This window comes from Gobio gobio, assembly GCF_949357685.1.
Source record: "Gobio gobio genome assembly, chromosome: 14".
In the NCBI taxonomy this organism is placed as follows: Eukaryota; Metazoa; Chordata; class Actinopteri; order Cypriniformes; family Gobionidae; genus Gobio; species Gobio gobio.
In genome coordinates this window covers 5,274,389-5,289,940 of record NC_137107.1, presented here as the reverse complement: position 1 = coordinate 5,289,940, position 15,552 = coordinate 5,274,389, and the positions used below count along the sequence as shown (strand labels likewise).

Here is a 15,552-nt window from a genome sequence, read left to right as displayed (position 1 = left end):
AATTTATATATAGTTGTATATTTAATTTATATATAGTTATATTTAATTTATATATAGTTGTACATTTAATTTATATAGTTATATTTAATTTATATATATATATATATAGTTACATATTACATTTATATATAGTTATATTTAATTTATATATAAATATATTTAATTTATATATAGTTATAATATTTAGTTTATATATATAGTAATATATTTAATTTATATATAGTTATATCTTAAATTTATATAGTTGTATATTTCATGTATATAGTTATATTTAATTTATATATAGTTATATTTAATTTATATATAGTTGTACATTTAATTTATATAGTTATATTTAATTTATATATATATATAGTTACATATTTAATTTATATATAGTTATAATATTTAATTTATATATAGTTATATCTTTAATGTATATAATTGTATATTTAATGTATATAGATATATTTAATTTATATAGTTGTATTTTAATGTATATATAGTTATATATTTAATTTATATATAGTTATAATAATTCATTTATATATAGTTATATCTTTAATTTATATAGTTGTATATTTAATGTATATAGTTATATTTAATTTATATATAGTGGTATATGTAATTTATATATAGTTGTACATTTAATTTATATAGTTATATTTAATTTATATATAGTTATATTTAATTTATATATATATATATAGTTACATATTTAATTTATATATATAGTTACATATTTAATTTATATATAGTTATATTTAACTTATATATAAATATATTTAATTTATATATAGTTATAATATTTAGTTTATATATATAGTAATATATTTAATTTATATATAGTTATAATTAATTTCTATATAGTTATATCTTTAATTTATATAGTTGTATATTTCATGTATATAGTTATATTTAATTTATATATAGTTATATTTAATTTATATAGTTATATTTAATTTTTATATATATATATATATATATATATATATATATATATAGTTACATATTTAATTTATATATAGTTATATTTAATTTATATATAAATATATTTAATTTATATATAGTTATAATATTTAATTTATATATAGTTATATTTAATTTATATAGTTGTATTTTAATGTATATATAGTTATATATTTAATTTTTATATATAGTTTTATATTTAATTTATATATAGTTATATTTAATTTATATATAAATATATTTAATTTATATATAGTTATAATATTTAATTTATATATAGTTATATTTAATTTATATATATAGTAATATATTTAATTTATATATAGTTATAATAATTCATTTATATATAATTATATCTTTAATTTATATAGTTGTATATTTAATGTATATAGTTATATTTAATTTATATATAGTTATATTTAATTTATATATATAGTAATATATTTAATTTATATATAGTTATAATAATTCATTTATATATAGTTATATCTTTAATTTATATAGTTGTATATTTAATGTATATAGTTATATTTAATTTATATAGTTGTATTTTAATGTATATATAGTTATATATTTAATTTTTATATATAGTTATATATTTAATTTATATATAGTTATATTTAATTTATATATAGTGGTACATTTAATTTATATAGTTATAATATTTAATTTATATATATATATATAGTTACATATTTAATTTATATATAGTTATATTTAATTTATATATAGTAATATATTTAATTTATATATAGTTATAATATTTAATTAATAGTTATATCTTTAATATAGTTATATTTAATTTATATGTAGTATATTTAATTTATATATAGTTGTACATTTAATTTATATAGTTTTATAATATTTAATTTATATATATATAAATGTCTTTACTCTCACTTTTTATAAATGTAATACTTTTATTCAGCAAAAAATACATTTTACTGACCGCAAACTTTTGAATGGTAGCATTATATAATATATATATATATTTAAAACATATAGTTATATTACAAAGACTTTTTAAAGGGCTTATTCACCCAAAAGTGTAAATGGTCATTAATTCCCCCTCCATATTCTCCATATTCTGTGTGACAGTGAGAAACAGAAGAACTGGATTCGTGTCAGTGTTTTATTGCACAGAAGGACACCGTTTGCCAAGCGACATAAAAGCTGCCGTTTTTACAAAATAAATGTAGAGTCCCATTCAAAAAAGAAAATTTCCACGTTTCATTTATGAGGAACAGGAATTGAATATCTGTAGCTGCCTTTAAAAGGGTCGGGAGGAGGCGTTTCTGGGTAAAAACGAGAAGAAAATCCCTCAGTAATATCTGAAAAGGATGTAATTTCCATAATCGACATAAAATACCATAACTTCATGACGGATTTAACCAATCGGCCAACAAAAGGATTTCCGCTTTAGCACCGTAATTCTGCTTCTGAACCGCTCGTGTGAAGACACATAAATATAAAAAGTACAAAAATAAGACTTTAAAAAGAAAAGAAATCAAATATGAAGAAAGTGCTGCATAATGTGTGGTAATGGAAGGACTGGGAGAGTGGCCATCATGAGTCTGAGGGCCGCAGCGGAGGACAGGATGAGCTCATATCCTGTGGCCCAGGTCCTCCTGCTTTCATGGACGGGTCCTCGTCGTAAAGGCCCCAGAGCCCATCATAGAAGTGGTCTGTGTCCTGGCCCCGCCCCCTCTGGCCCCGCCCCCGCTGGCCCCGCCCCCTGAACGCCAGCATGCTGGAGCTGTGGAGGATGTAGAGGGCGTTGGTGGGCAGGCCCAGCTGGAGGCGGGTGAGGTGCTGCTCCACCAGCTCCTTACAGCAGATCAACTCAGAGCTCTCCATCTACAGCAAACAGACATGAGGGCAATGATGAGAAAACATTTATTGCATACAAAAGAAAGCAGACATGGCGCATGCATTTAACCCTCTGGGGCTCTTTGGTCATTTCAGACCCGAATTTTTTTAAATGTTAAAAATCGTAGCTTCATCAGAATGGTCTGATACTTGGTGACTTCATTCGTACTTGGTATGTGAACACCCAAAAAAATTGGGGACAGGATTTGAAAAGTCTTAGTAAAAAAAAAAAAAGTCACACTCAGGACCTTCGGGTCAAAAATGACCCCCATAGGAAATGAATGAGAAATTAGCAAAAATATGAAAATACAGAGTTTTTTTGTGCATACAATCTACAAATCAGCCAGAATGCAGAAAAAAAGGTGAAGGGGTGAATCTCTAAAACATCAAGAGTGCAAAACAGACAAAAAAAAAAAAAAAAAAACACACAAAAACGAACGTGTGCCATTCTAAAAGCTAATTGTGTGTGTGTGTGTGTGTGGTCTGTTTTGCACTCTTGATGTTTTAGAGATCTTCACTGTTGAGTCTTTTTTTTCTGCATTCTGGCTGATTTGTAGATTGTATGCACAAAAAAACTCTGTATTTTCATATTTTTGCCAATTTCTCATTCATTTCCTATGGGGGTCATTTTTGACCCGAAGGTCCTGAGTGTGACTATTTTCTTTACGACCGCTTAAACTTTTCAAATCCTGTCCCCAATTTGTTTGGGGTGTTCGTATACCAAGTACCAATAAAGTCACCAAGTCTCAGACCATTCCGATGAAGCTACGATTTTTTTTAAAAATGTATAAAACACAAGATCCACTCTAGTGGTAAAAATGTGCTATTGCGTGATAAAAATGCTCAATGTGTCCACCAGATGGCACCGATCTCATAAAAAAAAAAAAGTGCTTTCATGAAGCCTAGGCTTGACTCTAAAATGAAATACAGCTTTAATAAAAAAATAAATATATAATTTTTTACTTATATTCAATGGGAAAAAATGGGTCATAATTATTGCATAAATATTAATTATTAAATCATAAAATTAACTCAACACCAAAAAAAGAAAAGAAAATATTATTTAACAAAAATATATTTCATTGATTTTACTCAAATATTTTTTTTTATCTTAATCCCGCCCTCCAGGTCATTTGACCCAAAGGTCCTGAGTGTGACCCATAAATGAAGAACCCCAGAGGGTTAATCAAATTTAAGACTGATAAATGTATCCGATGAGAAGAGATGCACATAAACTACAATGGAAACTGAATAAATCCCTCGAGACGCAACAAAAACGTTGCCTCAGAGTCTGTGATTGGATAACTGGACTGACCAGCGGAAAGGCAACGACGGGTGCAGATTATGATATAACAAATTAATATTGTAATTTCCTTTACTTTCAAATTTAAAACCATATACATTTACAAAACACACAGTGTGCATCTAAAAAATATAATCAAATCATTGTCCATTAGTTTACGTATAAGTTACCTGTATTGACTATGAACAGATTTGACGCTGCACCTGTCATTCAATATGAAAATACATTTTGATTTGGTTAAATATGTGTAAATGTAGGCTATTCTTAATCAATGGTCTTTGTAGCGTCTCATCTCTCGCGCTTTCTTTCCCAAGTGCAGCTGCATATAATATTCCTGAGGGAAATAAAGTCAAATATTAAAAAAAAAATGACAGCCCTCAGCTGCTTCTCAACACTTTTAATTGCTTTACATATTAATATAATATATGAATGTAACGGTTATTGCCATAACTATTCATAAATACACTAGTTTGTATAATAACTATGAATATTCAAATGCATATGTAAAACTCCTGCATCGCAGAGCGGTTTAAAACTCAGGCCTGCTCCATCATTAGCTCAGACAGGTGATGCGACGCACAAACACACTTGGGTGATTTTCACTCTCCACTTCCTGTGAAGTGAGGAATCGATGTTCCCTTCTTCCCTTCGCTGTTCGCAGTGCCCTTCAGACTGAACATGTTCGCTCCCTTTGGACTGGAATCTCACTTAAGATGGCGGAATACCCTCTGAAGTCCACTTACGGTAGAATGGGGCGCACCCAAAGTGTGTGATCAGAATGATTAGGTTTAATTCCTCCAGAAGCGTTTCATATGATTGTGTTCCCAAACACCAGCATCCCCACACACACACACACACGAGAAGACTGCACACTTTCACTGTAATAGTGTCAAACCTGTATTCATTTATCGATGTCAGAATTTTCAGTTTTGAGTGAAATATCCCTTTAATGTTAATACAACAACAAAAGACAAAGAGAAAATCACTCACTGCTCTTGACTGAAGAACTAATACAGTCGCTTTAATAAGAATCAGTGTATATTTTATAGTGAAGTCTATGTAGAGTTTTATTTTTACATTCATTCATTCAATTTCATACTTAAATGCTGTCTTACAGCTCTGAGCTGCCCGTGTAAATCTTTATATATATTTATTTTATATTATCCAATACACTAGGAATGTGTACAAGGGTTTTTTTTAAGTAAAGTTTTAAGTTTAAGTCAGGTTTTTCAATTCTTTTAAGTAAAATAAAGAAAGAGTATTTCAATAAAAAAGTTTTTTTTCTCTTTAACCTCTTGCGGTTCCTGTCGCCTTAGAATAGAATAGCAAAAAACTGATGTGACAAGCCATCAGAACCGAAAACCGTGGGTAAAAATCGAGGTGTGTATTGAACCGTGGACTAACTGTATTGTTGCATCCCTAATACACACCCGAAGACTTGAGGGCGAGTAGATCATGGGATAGTTCACTCAAATGAAAATTAGGGGAAGTCTTGTTTTCGGTGAAACTGATCAAAATGAAGTGCGTTTATGATTTATGGTGTCGTGTAAGTGGCCGCTAATGATGGAAATTAATCAAAAACTTACTTTAGCTGGATAACTTTTTTTCTTGAGCTGATGTAGAGCCAAAACAATCTACCATTAATTTCCTATGATCGCTGTAACGCGGCTTTGAAAGGATCTGTATTGTAAAAAGCGCTGTATAAATGAAGGCACTGAGGGGGAGATATCAGCCAATGGGCTTCATTCAGATCAATTTAACTCAAAAGGAACAGTGAATTTCAGAGACTCGTGGTGCAGATGTTGATGTGTATGCTTCACTAGTACCTGTGCTTTCCTCAGCAGGTCGGTAAAAACAGAGAACCAATCAGGCGTCAGTCTCTCCAACTCCAAAGTGATGATGGCCAAAGCCAATATGGAGCCCTTGAACTGCCAGAGCTGGTGGCAGGCCATACAGTGCTGCAGCTGCCTGGTCCACAGCGAGGCCTGGAGGCTGATCTGAGCCCGCATTAGCCCCGGGTGCCTGCTCTTCAACAGCCCGTGGAACTGGAGGAGGAGGAGGAACACAGCGCTTAACCAACGCAGGCCACGCCCTGTATCTGTACTCTTCTGACATGCTGTGTGTGTGTGTTAAAGGGTTAGTTCACCCAAAAATGAAAATTCTGTCATTAATTCCTCACCCTCATGTGGTTGGACACCCGTCAGACCTCCGTTCATCTTCAGACACAAATGAAGATATTTTAGTGTAAAGCTGATGCTGAGAAAGGCTTCAGATAGGCCTCCATTGGCATTCAGTACATTCACAGTCACAAGACCCATAAAAGGCACTAAAAACGTCGTTACAAAGTCCATCTCACCACAGTGACTCTACAATCATTTCACGATGCGACGACAATAGTTTTTGTGCGCAAAAAAAATCTAAATAACACCTTTATCCAGCTTGTTATTGTCTTCCGTGTGTGTCTCCACGACGCATGCGCGAGAATATGGCGCAGATCCGGCGTTCGGACACATGACCCAGAAGAGATTTGTTGACAAGCAGAGGAAGACGCGCGTGTCTAAGCTGATGAATTCTACGCTGATCGTGCTTTAGGTCTCGGTGTAGAGCTCAAAATGAGGCTAAAGTGAGCATTTCATGGATTCCTGAACGGCGGATCTGCGTCATATTCTCGCGCATGCGTCGTGGAGACACACACGGAAGACAAGAACAAGCTGGATAAAGGCGTTATTTAGATTTTTTTTTGCGCACAAAAACTATTGTCGTCGCATCGTGAAATTATTGTAGAGTCACTGTGGTGAGATGGACTTTGTAACGACGTTTTTAGTGCCTTTTATGGGTCTTGTGAGTGTGAATGTACTGAATGCCAATGGAGGCCTATCTGAAGCCTTTCTCAGCATCAGCTTTACACTAAAATATCTTCATTTGTGTCTGAAGATGAACGGAGTGCTGACGGGTGTCCAACCACATGAGGGTGAGGAATTAATGACAATTTTAATTTTTGGGTGAACTAACCCTTTAACCTCTTCATATGTGGGCTGTAAAACAGAACATCTCTGGCTCTGGTCCCACATCCCAGTCCCTGATGGAGCTTCACCCCAGTGGAGTCAGAGATGAGCGAGTGAACCCCAGCCCAAAGCCAGTCATCACTGATCAATGATGAAGAATTAGGAAAACTATTAATGGTGTGCACTCATGCGTTATGAAACTTATATGACGTGGAGTCTTTTATTCCTTGAGGTTCACTTGTAATGTTAATAACGTTTTTGTGAACCCCCTTGCAGAATCTGTGAAAAGTGACTAATTTTAACAAAAGAGAGATCAGTCATAAATAAAACAATTTTATTTTGTGCTGACCTGATGATATTTTACATAAATTATGTTTACATATAAACAAAACAAAAAAACAGCTGAATTGATAAAAGTGACCCCGTTCAAAATTTACACACCCTTGATTCTTAATCCGGTGTCATTCCCTGATGATCCGTGTGTGTGTGTCGTTCCCTGATGATCCGTGTGTGTGTGTGTGTGTGTGTCGTTCCCTGATGATCCGTGTGTGTGTGTGTGTGTGTGGACTGGTAATCCCTACGTTATGGGGACAAAATGTCCCCACAAAGATAGCAATATCCGAAATCCTCGTCCTTGTGGGGACATTTTTTGGACCCCATGAGGAAAACATCTTATAAATCAGACTAAGTGATGTTTTTTAACAATGTAAAAATGCAGAATGTCTCCTGTGATGGGTAGGTTTAGGTTTAGGGGCAGTGTGTGTGTGTGTGTGTGTACGCAGTATTAAGAATCAAGGGTTCATAAACTTTTGAACGGGGTCATTTGAATAAATTCAGCTTTTTTGTCCATGTAAAAAAATTTGCATTTAAAATATCTTATTCAGGACAGCACTAAACAAAAAAAATAACATGCATTTTGTTAGAATCATTCACAAGGGTTCACATACTTTCTTACAACTGTACATGCGGAAACTATTTTAGGTTATTTACATCCTGAGCCTCTGTCTGAAATGATAAATTTTTTAAGGCGCGGCTCCTTTAAGGCTTGTCAGTTAACGCCCACTGCTATGATTGGCTAACGTCATTGCATACCCAGACCCAGATCCGGCCCACATTTGGTACGTGTAGAATCCACATGTTCCAGATGTGGCCCGAATCTGGGCCGTCAGTCACTATAATGACTTCGGTTTGCTTTTGACACGACGCATCCAGTGTAGGAAAAAGTCAGCCGTTAAGCGACTGAACACCTATGGGCAGATGATGTGTAACTATTGGTCGTCTGGAGGCGGGCATATGCAAATGAATTTGCCTGTGTGACATCACAGATCCCGCGATTTCAAAACGAGCTGTTTTTGGAGCTTGATTAAATAAATGCTTGGTTTATAGGATGACCTCTTATATGTCAAAATATCAAGGCAAATTTGATTTCTCATATCGTGACCCCTTTAAGAAAGTAAATGTGGTGTCAAATGCACACGTTTTATAGGTTCTGCCTTTTGGAAAAGTAAATAAGCCATCTTGATTGAATAGGAATGATGTGATTGTGTCATGGGTTCAGGGTAAAATACAGATATGGTCTCCTTGTGGAGGGTTTAGTTAAATGTTTACTGTGGAAGCGTGACTTTCCTTTGTGTCTCCGGCTGGATGTGAGCGAGTCTTCACTCGACACGAGCCTTGTATGGGAATATATTTAAGGTACTCTAAATTGTGGATATTTATTTGGGAATTTATTTTTCTATGCTAGTAGATATTTTTTAATTTCACAAGTAATTATATTTCATTATTGTATGCGTTATAGACATCGAGATATCTTTATTATGACCTGTGTGTATGGGTAGATTTCACTAAATATATTTATTATTTTGATTTGGGGTTTCACGAGTTTCTCCCAAACGTAAACCGATTTTATCATTTTCTTAACTCCGAGATTCTCTTTTTTTCCAGGATCAGTATTTTAATCAGGGTCTCTGTACTTTGGCTCTTTTATGGCTGTCCGTGGTGTGCCAAAACAGCAACGCTACACACTCCCCTCCGCTTCCTTGTTGGCTAAATGCCTCTCTTTGCTACATTAACTTCCGCTAAAAGTTCACATTTTTGGATATTTTAGCTGAACCCCACTATGTAGGAAAGATGAAGTATGACGATAGCTCCTATTTCTGAGAGTGTATTTGTACTGGAGATGTTTTGCAGGGTAATCTATCGGCTCTACTGCTGAAGTCAGATCAGTGCCTTGGCCAAACACACGACAATGCACAATGTCAAGGACCAAAAGTCAGTTTCTGCTGATGTTTGTAATGGGCACATCAAAATGGTTGTGTGTTTTCTAGGGTTGGGTATCGAGAACCGGCTCCATTAGAAAACCGGGAATTTGATCTTATCGATTCCTTTGTGTGCATTTTAACACGACTTTAAACCACTCAAGCGCAAGACCTGCGCACTATTTTCCAAATCCTGCGCACAGAAAGCCGCCGCTCATACTGTATAGTGCGTGATAGTGAACGCGTCTTATTGCACTTGAATGGACAAATACACACAAATGTTTCAAAATATCCTCGGTTATGTCTTAAGTGAACATAAACAGAAAAAAAAAATGCATGTGTAACAGTGTAATGGACCCGTGCAGCTCTTAAAGTGACAGCAGCCTAAGGGCGTTTTCACACCTGAAAGTCCGAACCAAAGTTTATGTTTTGATACATTCGGTTAGTTTTGGTTTGGTTTCGCATTGCAATGAATGAACAGACGCATATTGCCACTAGTGAACAGTGCTTGACTATTTATTTTCGTTTGGAACGGTTTCGTTTAAAAGTGGACATTTCAATCTTTCTATACACATATTTCTCATGTCTGTGAGGCGGAGTTTGGGTTTATTTATGAGACGTGTTCAAGAGCAAGTGATCGCGCCGGCGCCTTCATGTCACAATTATAGTCTGCTATCGCGCATTTGCTTCTTAAATCTAGGTAATTGGCTGATGAAACATTGATTAAAATTAGGATACAATTTATACAAACACGAAATTCACTTTAAAGAAAGGCTTTCTACAGAACAAAACTTAATGAAGTGGTCAAAATCATTTTTGCCGTCTCTATAATATCGTGCGCACAGAAAGCCGCCTCTTATACGGTATTGTGTACGATACTGAACAGAGTTCTCTTCCACGTCTTTTTGCACTTGAACGGATAAAATGCACGCAAAAATGGTATGTAATGTCTTAAGTGAAGGTAAACTATGAAGTTGAAATGCCTAAAAGATTTGCATGCGCAAAAGCTTTGCAAAGGTGTAAAAAAAAAAAAAAAAAAAAAATAGCGCCTTTCAATTGTGAGAAGAAATTTGTGGCATTTGAATGTTTTTTTTGTAAGTAATTCATGCGTTTGTGAAATTGCCAAATAAATATTATCTGTATTCTTCTGACTTTGTGAACATCGATTTGAAAGCGAAAACAAGAGAGTCAGAAACCGCAAGAGTTTGACCATGTAAAACTGTAATAAACTGTTGCAAATCTCTAAATGACTTGTGCAAGTTCCCGAAATAACCCGACATGTACCGCTCCGTCTTTCTTTGAGCAGGATTCTCTCACTCATTGAGTTTTGCGAGCGTGAGGAGGAAGGCGGGGCCACCTTCTGTAGCCAATCAAATGAGCTTCTTTCGGACTTTGGATTTACGCTTATCTGATTGGTTCAATAAACACGCCAGAACATTTGGCTCAGCATCGTTTTCATCGTCGGAATTATAATTTTTAAACACAATTTTTTGCTCAAGAGAAGCTTTGCAAAAGTGTAAATCACCTTTCAAGTGTACGCAAATTTAATTTGTGCTCGCAATCTTATGTACACTTTCACAAATCTTACCCTGCACATGCAAATCTTAGCAGTCATTTCACCTTCATTGTAAACAGTTGACAAAGAAAACACGTGTGTAACAGTATATTGGACTTAAAGTGACCTAATATTCCTGCTGCCGTCGCTATAATAACGCTAATTTTTTCCAGATCTCATACGGTATAGTTGTCACCAGTGTCTTTTTGCACTTGAACGGACAAATATACACAAAAAGTGTTGAAATATCCTCGTAAACACAGTCGGTTATGTCTTAAGTGAACGTAAACATTTGAGAAAGATGCGTGTTTATCAGTGTATTGGATCTGTGCAGCTCTTAAAGGGACAGCAGCCTAATATTCCTGCTGCAGTCTCTATAATAACGCTAATAGTTAATAAGTATAGTTGTCATCCGTGTCTTTTTGCATTTAAACGGACAAATACACACAAAAGTATTGAAATATCTTCGTAAACAGTCGTTATGCCTTAAGTGAACGTAAACAGTTGAGAAAGACGCATGTGTATCAGTATATTGGATCCGTGCAGCTCTTAAAGTGACAGTAGTCTAATATTCCTGCTGCAGTCTCTATAATAACACGAATAGTTTTCCAAATCCCATGCAGTATAGTTGTCACCCGTGTCTTTTTGCACTTGAAAGGACAAATACACACAAAAAGTGTTGAAATATCCTTGTAAACGTGTGCATCAGTATAATGGATCCGTGCAGCTCTTAAAGTGACAGTAGTCTAATATTCCTGCTGCAGTCTCTATAATAACGCTAATTAAACAACAAAAGACAGAAAATTTACTTGCTGTTCTTGACTGATTAACTATATTTGTAAAGTATATTATTTATAAAGTGCAGGGTTATGTTACATTTGATTACAGTTTCTGAACCTGGATAGCTGAAAATCTTAAAACGCTGTTTATTTCCATAGCATCTTTGTTCAGTTGAATTTATTATGTGCGATTGCCAATTTCTTTATTTGTTCTTTGCGATGGTATTTTTAAACCACATGTAGAAGTTCCTAGTGCTAGCCTGTTGGTTATGATGGGCTACAATGAAATGTTTTGCAATAAGACTTAAGATAATCGAAATTAGGAATCGATAAGAATCCGATCAGATCCAAGCGATACCCAACCCTAATGTTTTCCTGTGCTTTTTTGTACCGTTAAGTTCTGATCTGAAAACAAGATGACACGAGTCTGTACTCACGATGTGAATGAAATCCATGGGCGTTGCGATGTAAAGGTCCCAGTGCAGCTTGTTTAATATAACTCGCTCCATGCGAAGAATCTCAGCTGTTGAGAATCTGCATCTGCTTTGCTCCAGCAAGTCTTTAACCGACGCGATCACCTGTGCACCAACAAAACAGAACAATAAAGGCACTGGAATGGTTCAAAGTGGTGTGGCGTGTGTTTCTGTGCTGTCTGTGTCTTGCCTCGTCCTCCTCATTGACCTTTGCAGCGAGGATCAGAGAGGTGATGGCCATGCATTTGAAGTATTTCAACTGAGTCTGCAAAGAAAGAGGGAGCACTGAGAGTCTGCGCCCGCCGCCCGGGTGGAAGTGTGTAATGGGCTCACTTACTTTGACGGTTGCTAGCAGGCTGTTGAGGACACACACTCCCAAAGCAAACGTCTCGGAGGAGAACTGGAACGTGCTGCTCATCTCACGCAGCCACACGATCACCTCGTGGTACTGATGTGGGCTGATATCTGAACCCTGGAACACAAGGTTTGGTGTTAATTAACACAAGGTTACTAATTATACATTTACTTCCCAACTATACATTTATGCTGTGTTTTGGGGGATGTGTGGCACTTTTTCACCTCAGAAACACTCTACACCATTAGCTTGCACATGAAATATTACATTTTTCTGAAAAAAATATGAAAGTAGTAAATAGGAGTAGTTTGTGGATATTGATCTAGGAGTTACAGACAGAATTCTGCAGTTTTAGAAATAAAGTGTTTTGACCATATAGATCCAGCAGAGGGCCATAGACACACACACACAAATACATTAAAGTCAGTATTTTATGAAAGGTTAGAATTTGTTGTTGTTTGAGGTGTTTTGAAGTGTCTGTTTTTGCAATAATGCGACACAAGTTTGCAAAAATATAACTAAACTGCCACAAATTTATTATTTATTTCAATAAAACAAATGTAAAAAATCATTAACTTAAAAAAAAAAAAAAGTAAATAAAACCAATAGCAATAAGTAAAAATGAACAGAGGTTGTGTGTGTGTACGTGTGTTTGCTTGTGCATGTGCACGTGTGTGTGTGTTTATGTGCATGGGCGTATGTCTGGCACTGTGCATACAAAAGAGTTTGTGAAAGTGTTTGTTTGTGCATGCAAAATTGTGTGTGTTTGTGAATTTACATGTGTATGCTAAAGCGTGTGTGTGCGTATGAGCATATGTCTGGCGGTGTGCATACAAAAGAGTTTGTGAAAGTGTTTGTTTGTGCATGCAAAATTGTGTGTGTTTGTGCATGTGTATGCTAAAGCGTGTGTGTGTGTGTGTGTGTGTGTGTGTACAAACGAAAGTTTTTTGTGCGTATGCATTGGTCTTTGAGCATCCGAGTTTGTGTGCATGGGCGTATATGTGGCTGTGTGTATGCTAAAGTGTTTGTGTGTGTGTGGGCGTTTGTCTGGCTGTATGCATGCAAAAGAGTTTGTGAAAGTTTGTTTGTGGATGCAAAATTGTGTGCGTTTGTGAATGCACATGTGTATGCTAAAGCGTTTATGTGTGTGTGTGTGTGTGTGTGTGTATATACAAAAGTTTGTGTGCGCATGCATTGGTCTTTGAGCATCCGAGTTTGTGTGCATGGGCGTATGTGTGTATGCTAAAGCTTTTGTGTGTGTGCGAGTGTTTGTGCATGCAAAAATGTTTGCGTGTGTGTAAGTGCATGTGCGTTTGTGTGTTAGGTCTAACCTCTTCATATCTGCATTTGTGACTGATTTTCTTTGTCAAATTCTACAAATGCTGTCTGATGCAGTCACACCTGTGTGTGTGTGTGTGTGTGTTCCACATTGCATTTTGGTTCAGACTTCAAAAAAATAAACTCTTACCCTAAAGACCATGAGTGGCACAGTTCTTTGAGCGTGTTTAGATAGATAAATGTAATAAAAACCACAAAATCTAAGCTCCGAGATGAAGGGAACAGTGTTTTTACTGAGGGAAACATGAGGACCCCATGAGGGTAATGTAGTTGAGAAGCCTGTGGATTAAAGCCCTGCTGCACCTGAATGCATCCGTTCTTCAGGACCGGCGTCCTCCACAGACGCCTCTCTCGGGTCAGGGTGTTGATCAGCAAACAGCCCATCCGCCGGCCCTCTTCTCCTCCAGGAGGCTTCATGGCTGCTCTCAACACTTCCCCAATCACAGGAATGCCTGACAAACAAATGAACAGATTACTGATGGAGCAGATGCTTTCATCCAAGGGGATTTATTCATTTTAGTGTGTGTTCTCCTCTTTGGCATCCTGATGTTGGGGTCTATGCAATGCAAAATGGCCACAACATCAGGCCTACAGCACAGTGTTCACAATCAATGCCGACATCTTAATAATTCCTGCTGGAATTCACTCAAGATTAACTATTTGAACAGCATTATCAGGGAAGCAGAAAACATCTTTTGGAGGGAATGTGAAACTAAAAGCGCACACACATAATGGGCGGGTCGATCTGCAGCCACTTGTAAACAAAGGCAAGGAAAGTTTTCACACAGAAATTACCTTTGCAAAAGTAAACACAGCTTCTGTCTTTGGTGTCCACTGCATTTATGAGCAGAAAATCATACCTCCATGTCTGGAAGAAGAAAAAAACAAAAAAACAGGCGCGTTCTTTACACAAAACAAACACAGATTTAGGAAATGTTTGACTTCCAGCAGCAAAAGCTCCTGCTCAGGCGTGAAACAAGTGTGTGTCGCACGGAATATCGCGAGAGAATCACCTTCGGAGGAGGAGAAGAAAGGGAAAGTCGTCCACAGTTACTCCAGTCTCTCCAGAATCTGTTTTTGAACTCGCTGGACTCCGCCCGCGTATTTGAGCCCACGCTGTCGACTCCGCCCACACGCGTGACGTCACGGGAAATGGCCCCGCCCACACACTCGTCACTCACGCACTGAATTGTGTCAGTGGGTCGCGCATACGGGTTCTGGTATATAAAATGGTTGAATTCATTAACAGTCGCCTCCGTGTATTGTTTTCAGACCTATGTTATTGTGTATCATATAGTTATGAAATACATAATAAAATAGACCTCATATTAAAGGGATAGTTCACCCAAAAATGAAAATTAGCCCATGATTTGCTCCCCCTCAAGTCATCCGAGGTGTGTGTGACATTCTTCTTTCAGACGAACACAATCTGAGTTATATAATAGTTATATTAATAAATGTCCTGGCTCTTCCAAGCTTTATAATGGGAGGGAATGGCTGTTTCTGTTTTGAAGCCCATAAAAGTGCATCTATGAAAAATATCCATATTTAAAACTTTACAAACTGTAATCTGTAACTTCCGTACTGTCCTATCCATAGATATACATAATAAAGCCGGCGGCCATCTTGTCTCAGGCAAGCTTTCTGTAAGGCGAGTGATCTGAACACA

General features: G+C 35.9%; 1 protein-coding gene across 1 annotated transcript; it reads right to left on the bottom strand.

Annotated features, from left to right (window-relative positions):
• Positions 1 to 2,063: 2,063 nt before the first annotated feature.
• Positions 2,064 to 15,031, bottom strand: ccni2 (cyclin I family, member 2). Its single transcript, XM_079834997.1, has 8 exons — positions 14,897 to 15,031; positions 14,679 to 14,751; positions 14,187 to 14,335; positions 12,528 to 12,662; positions 12,381 to 12,455; positions 12,155 to 12,295; positions 5,947 to 6,165; positions 2,064 to 2,805 (listed from the first exon to the last, which is right to left on the bottom strand). The coding sequence occupies exons 3-8, from the start codon at positions 14,298 to 14,300 to the stop codon at positions 2,515 to 2,517; spliced, it is 975 nt and encodes a 324-aa protein (XP_079691123.1). The 5' UTR covers positions 14,301 to 14,335; positions 14,679 to 14,751; positions 14,897 to 15,031; the 3' UTR covers positions 2,064 to 2,514.
• Between the last annotated feature and the right edge of the window lie 521 nt (positions 15,032 to 15,552).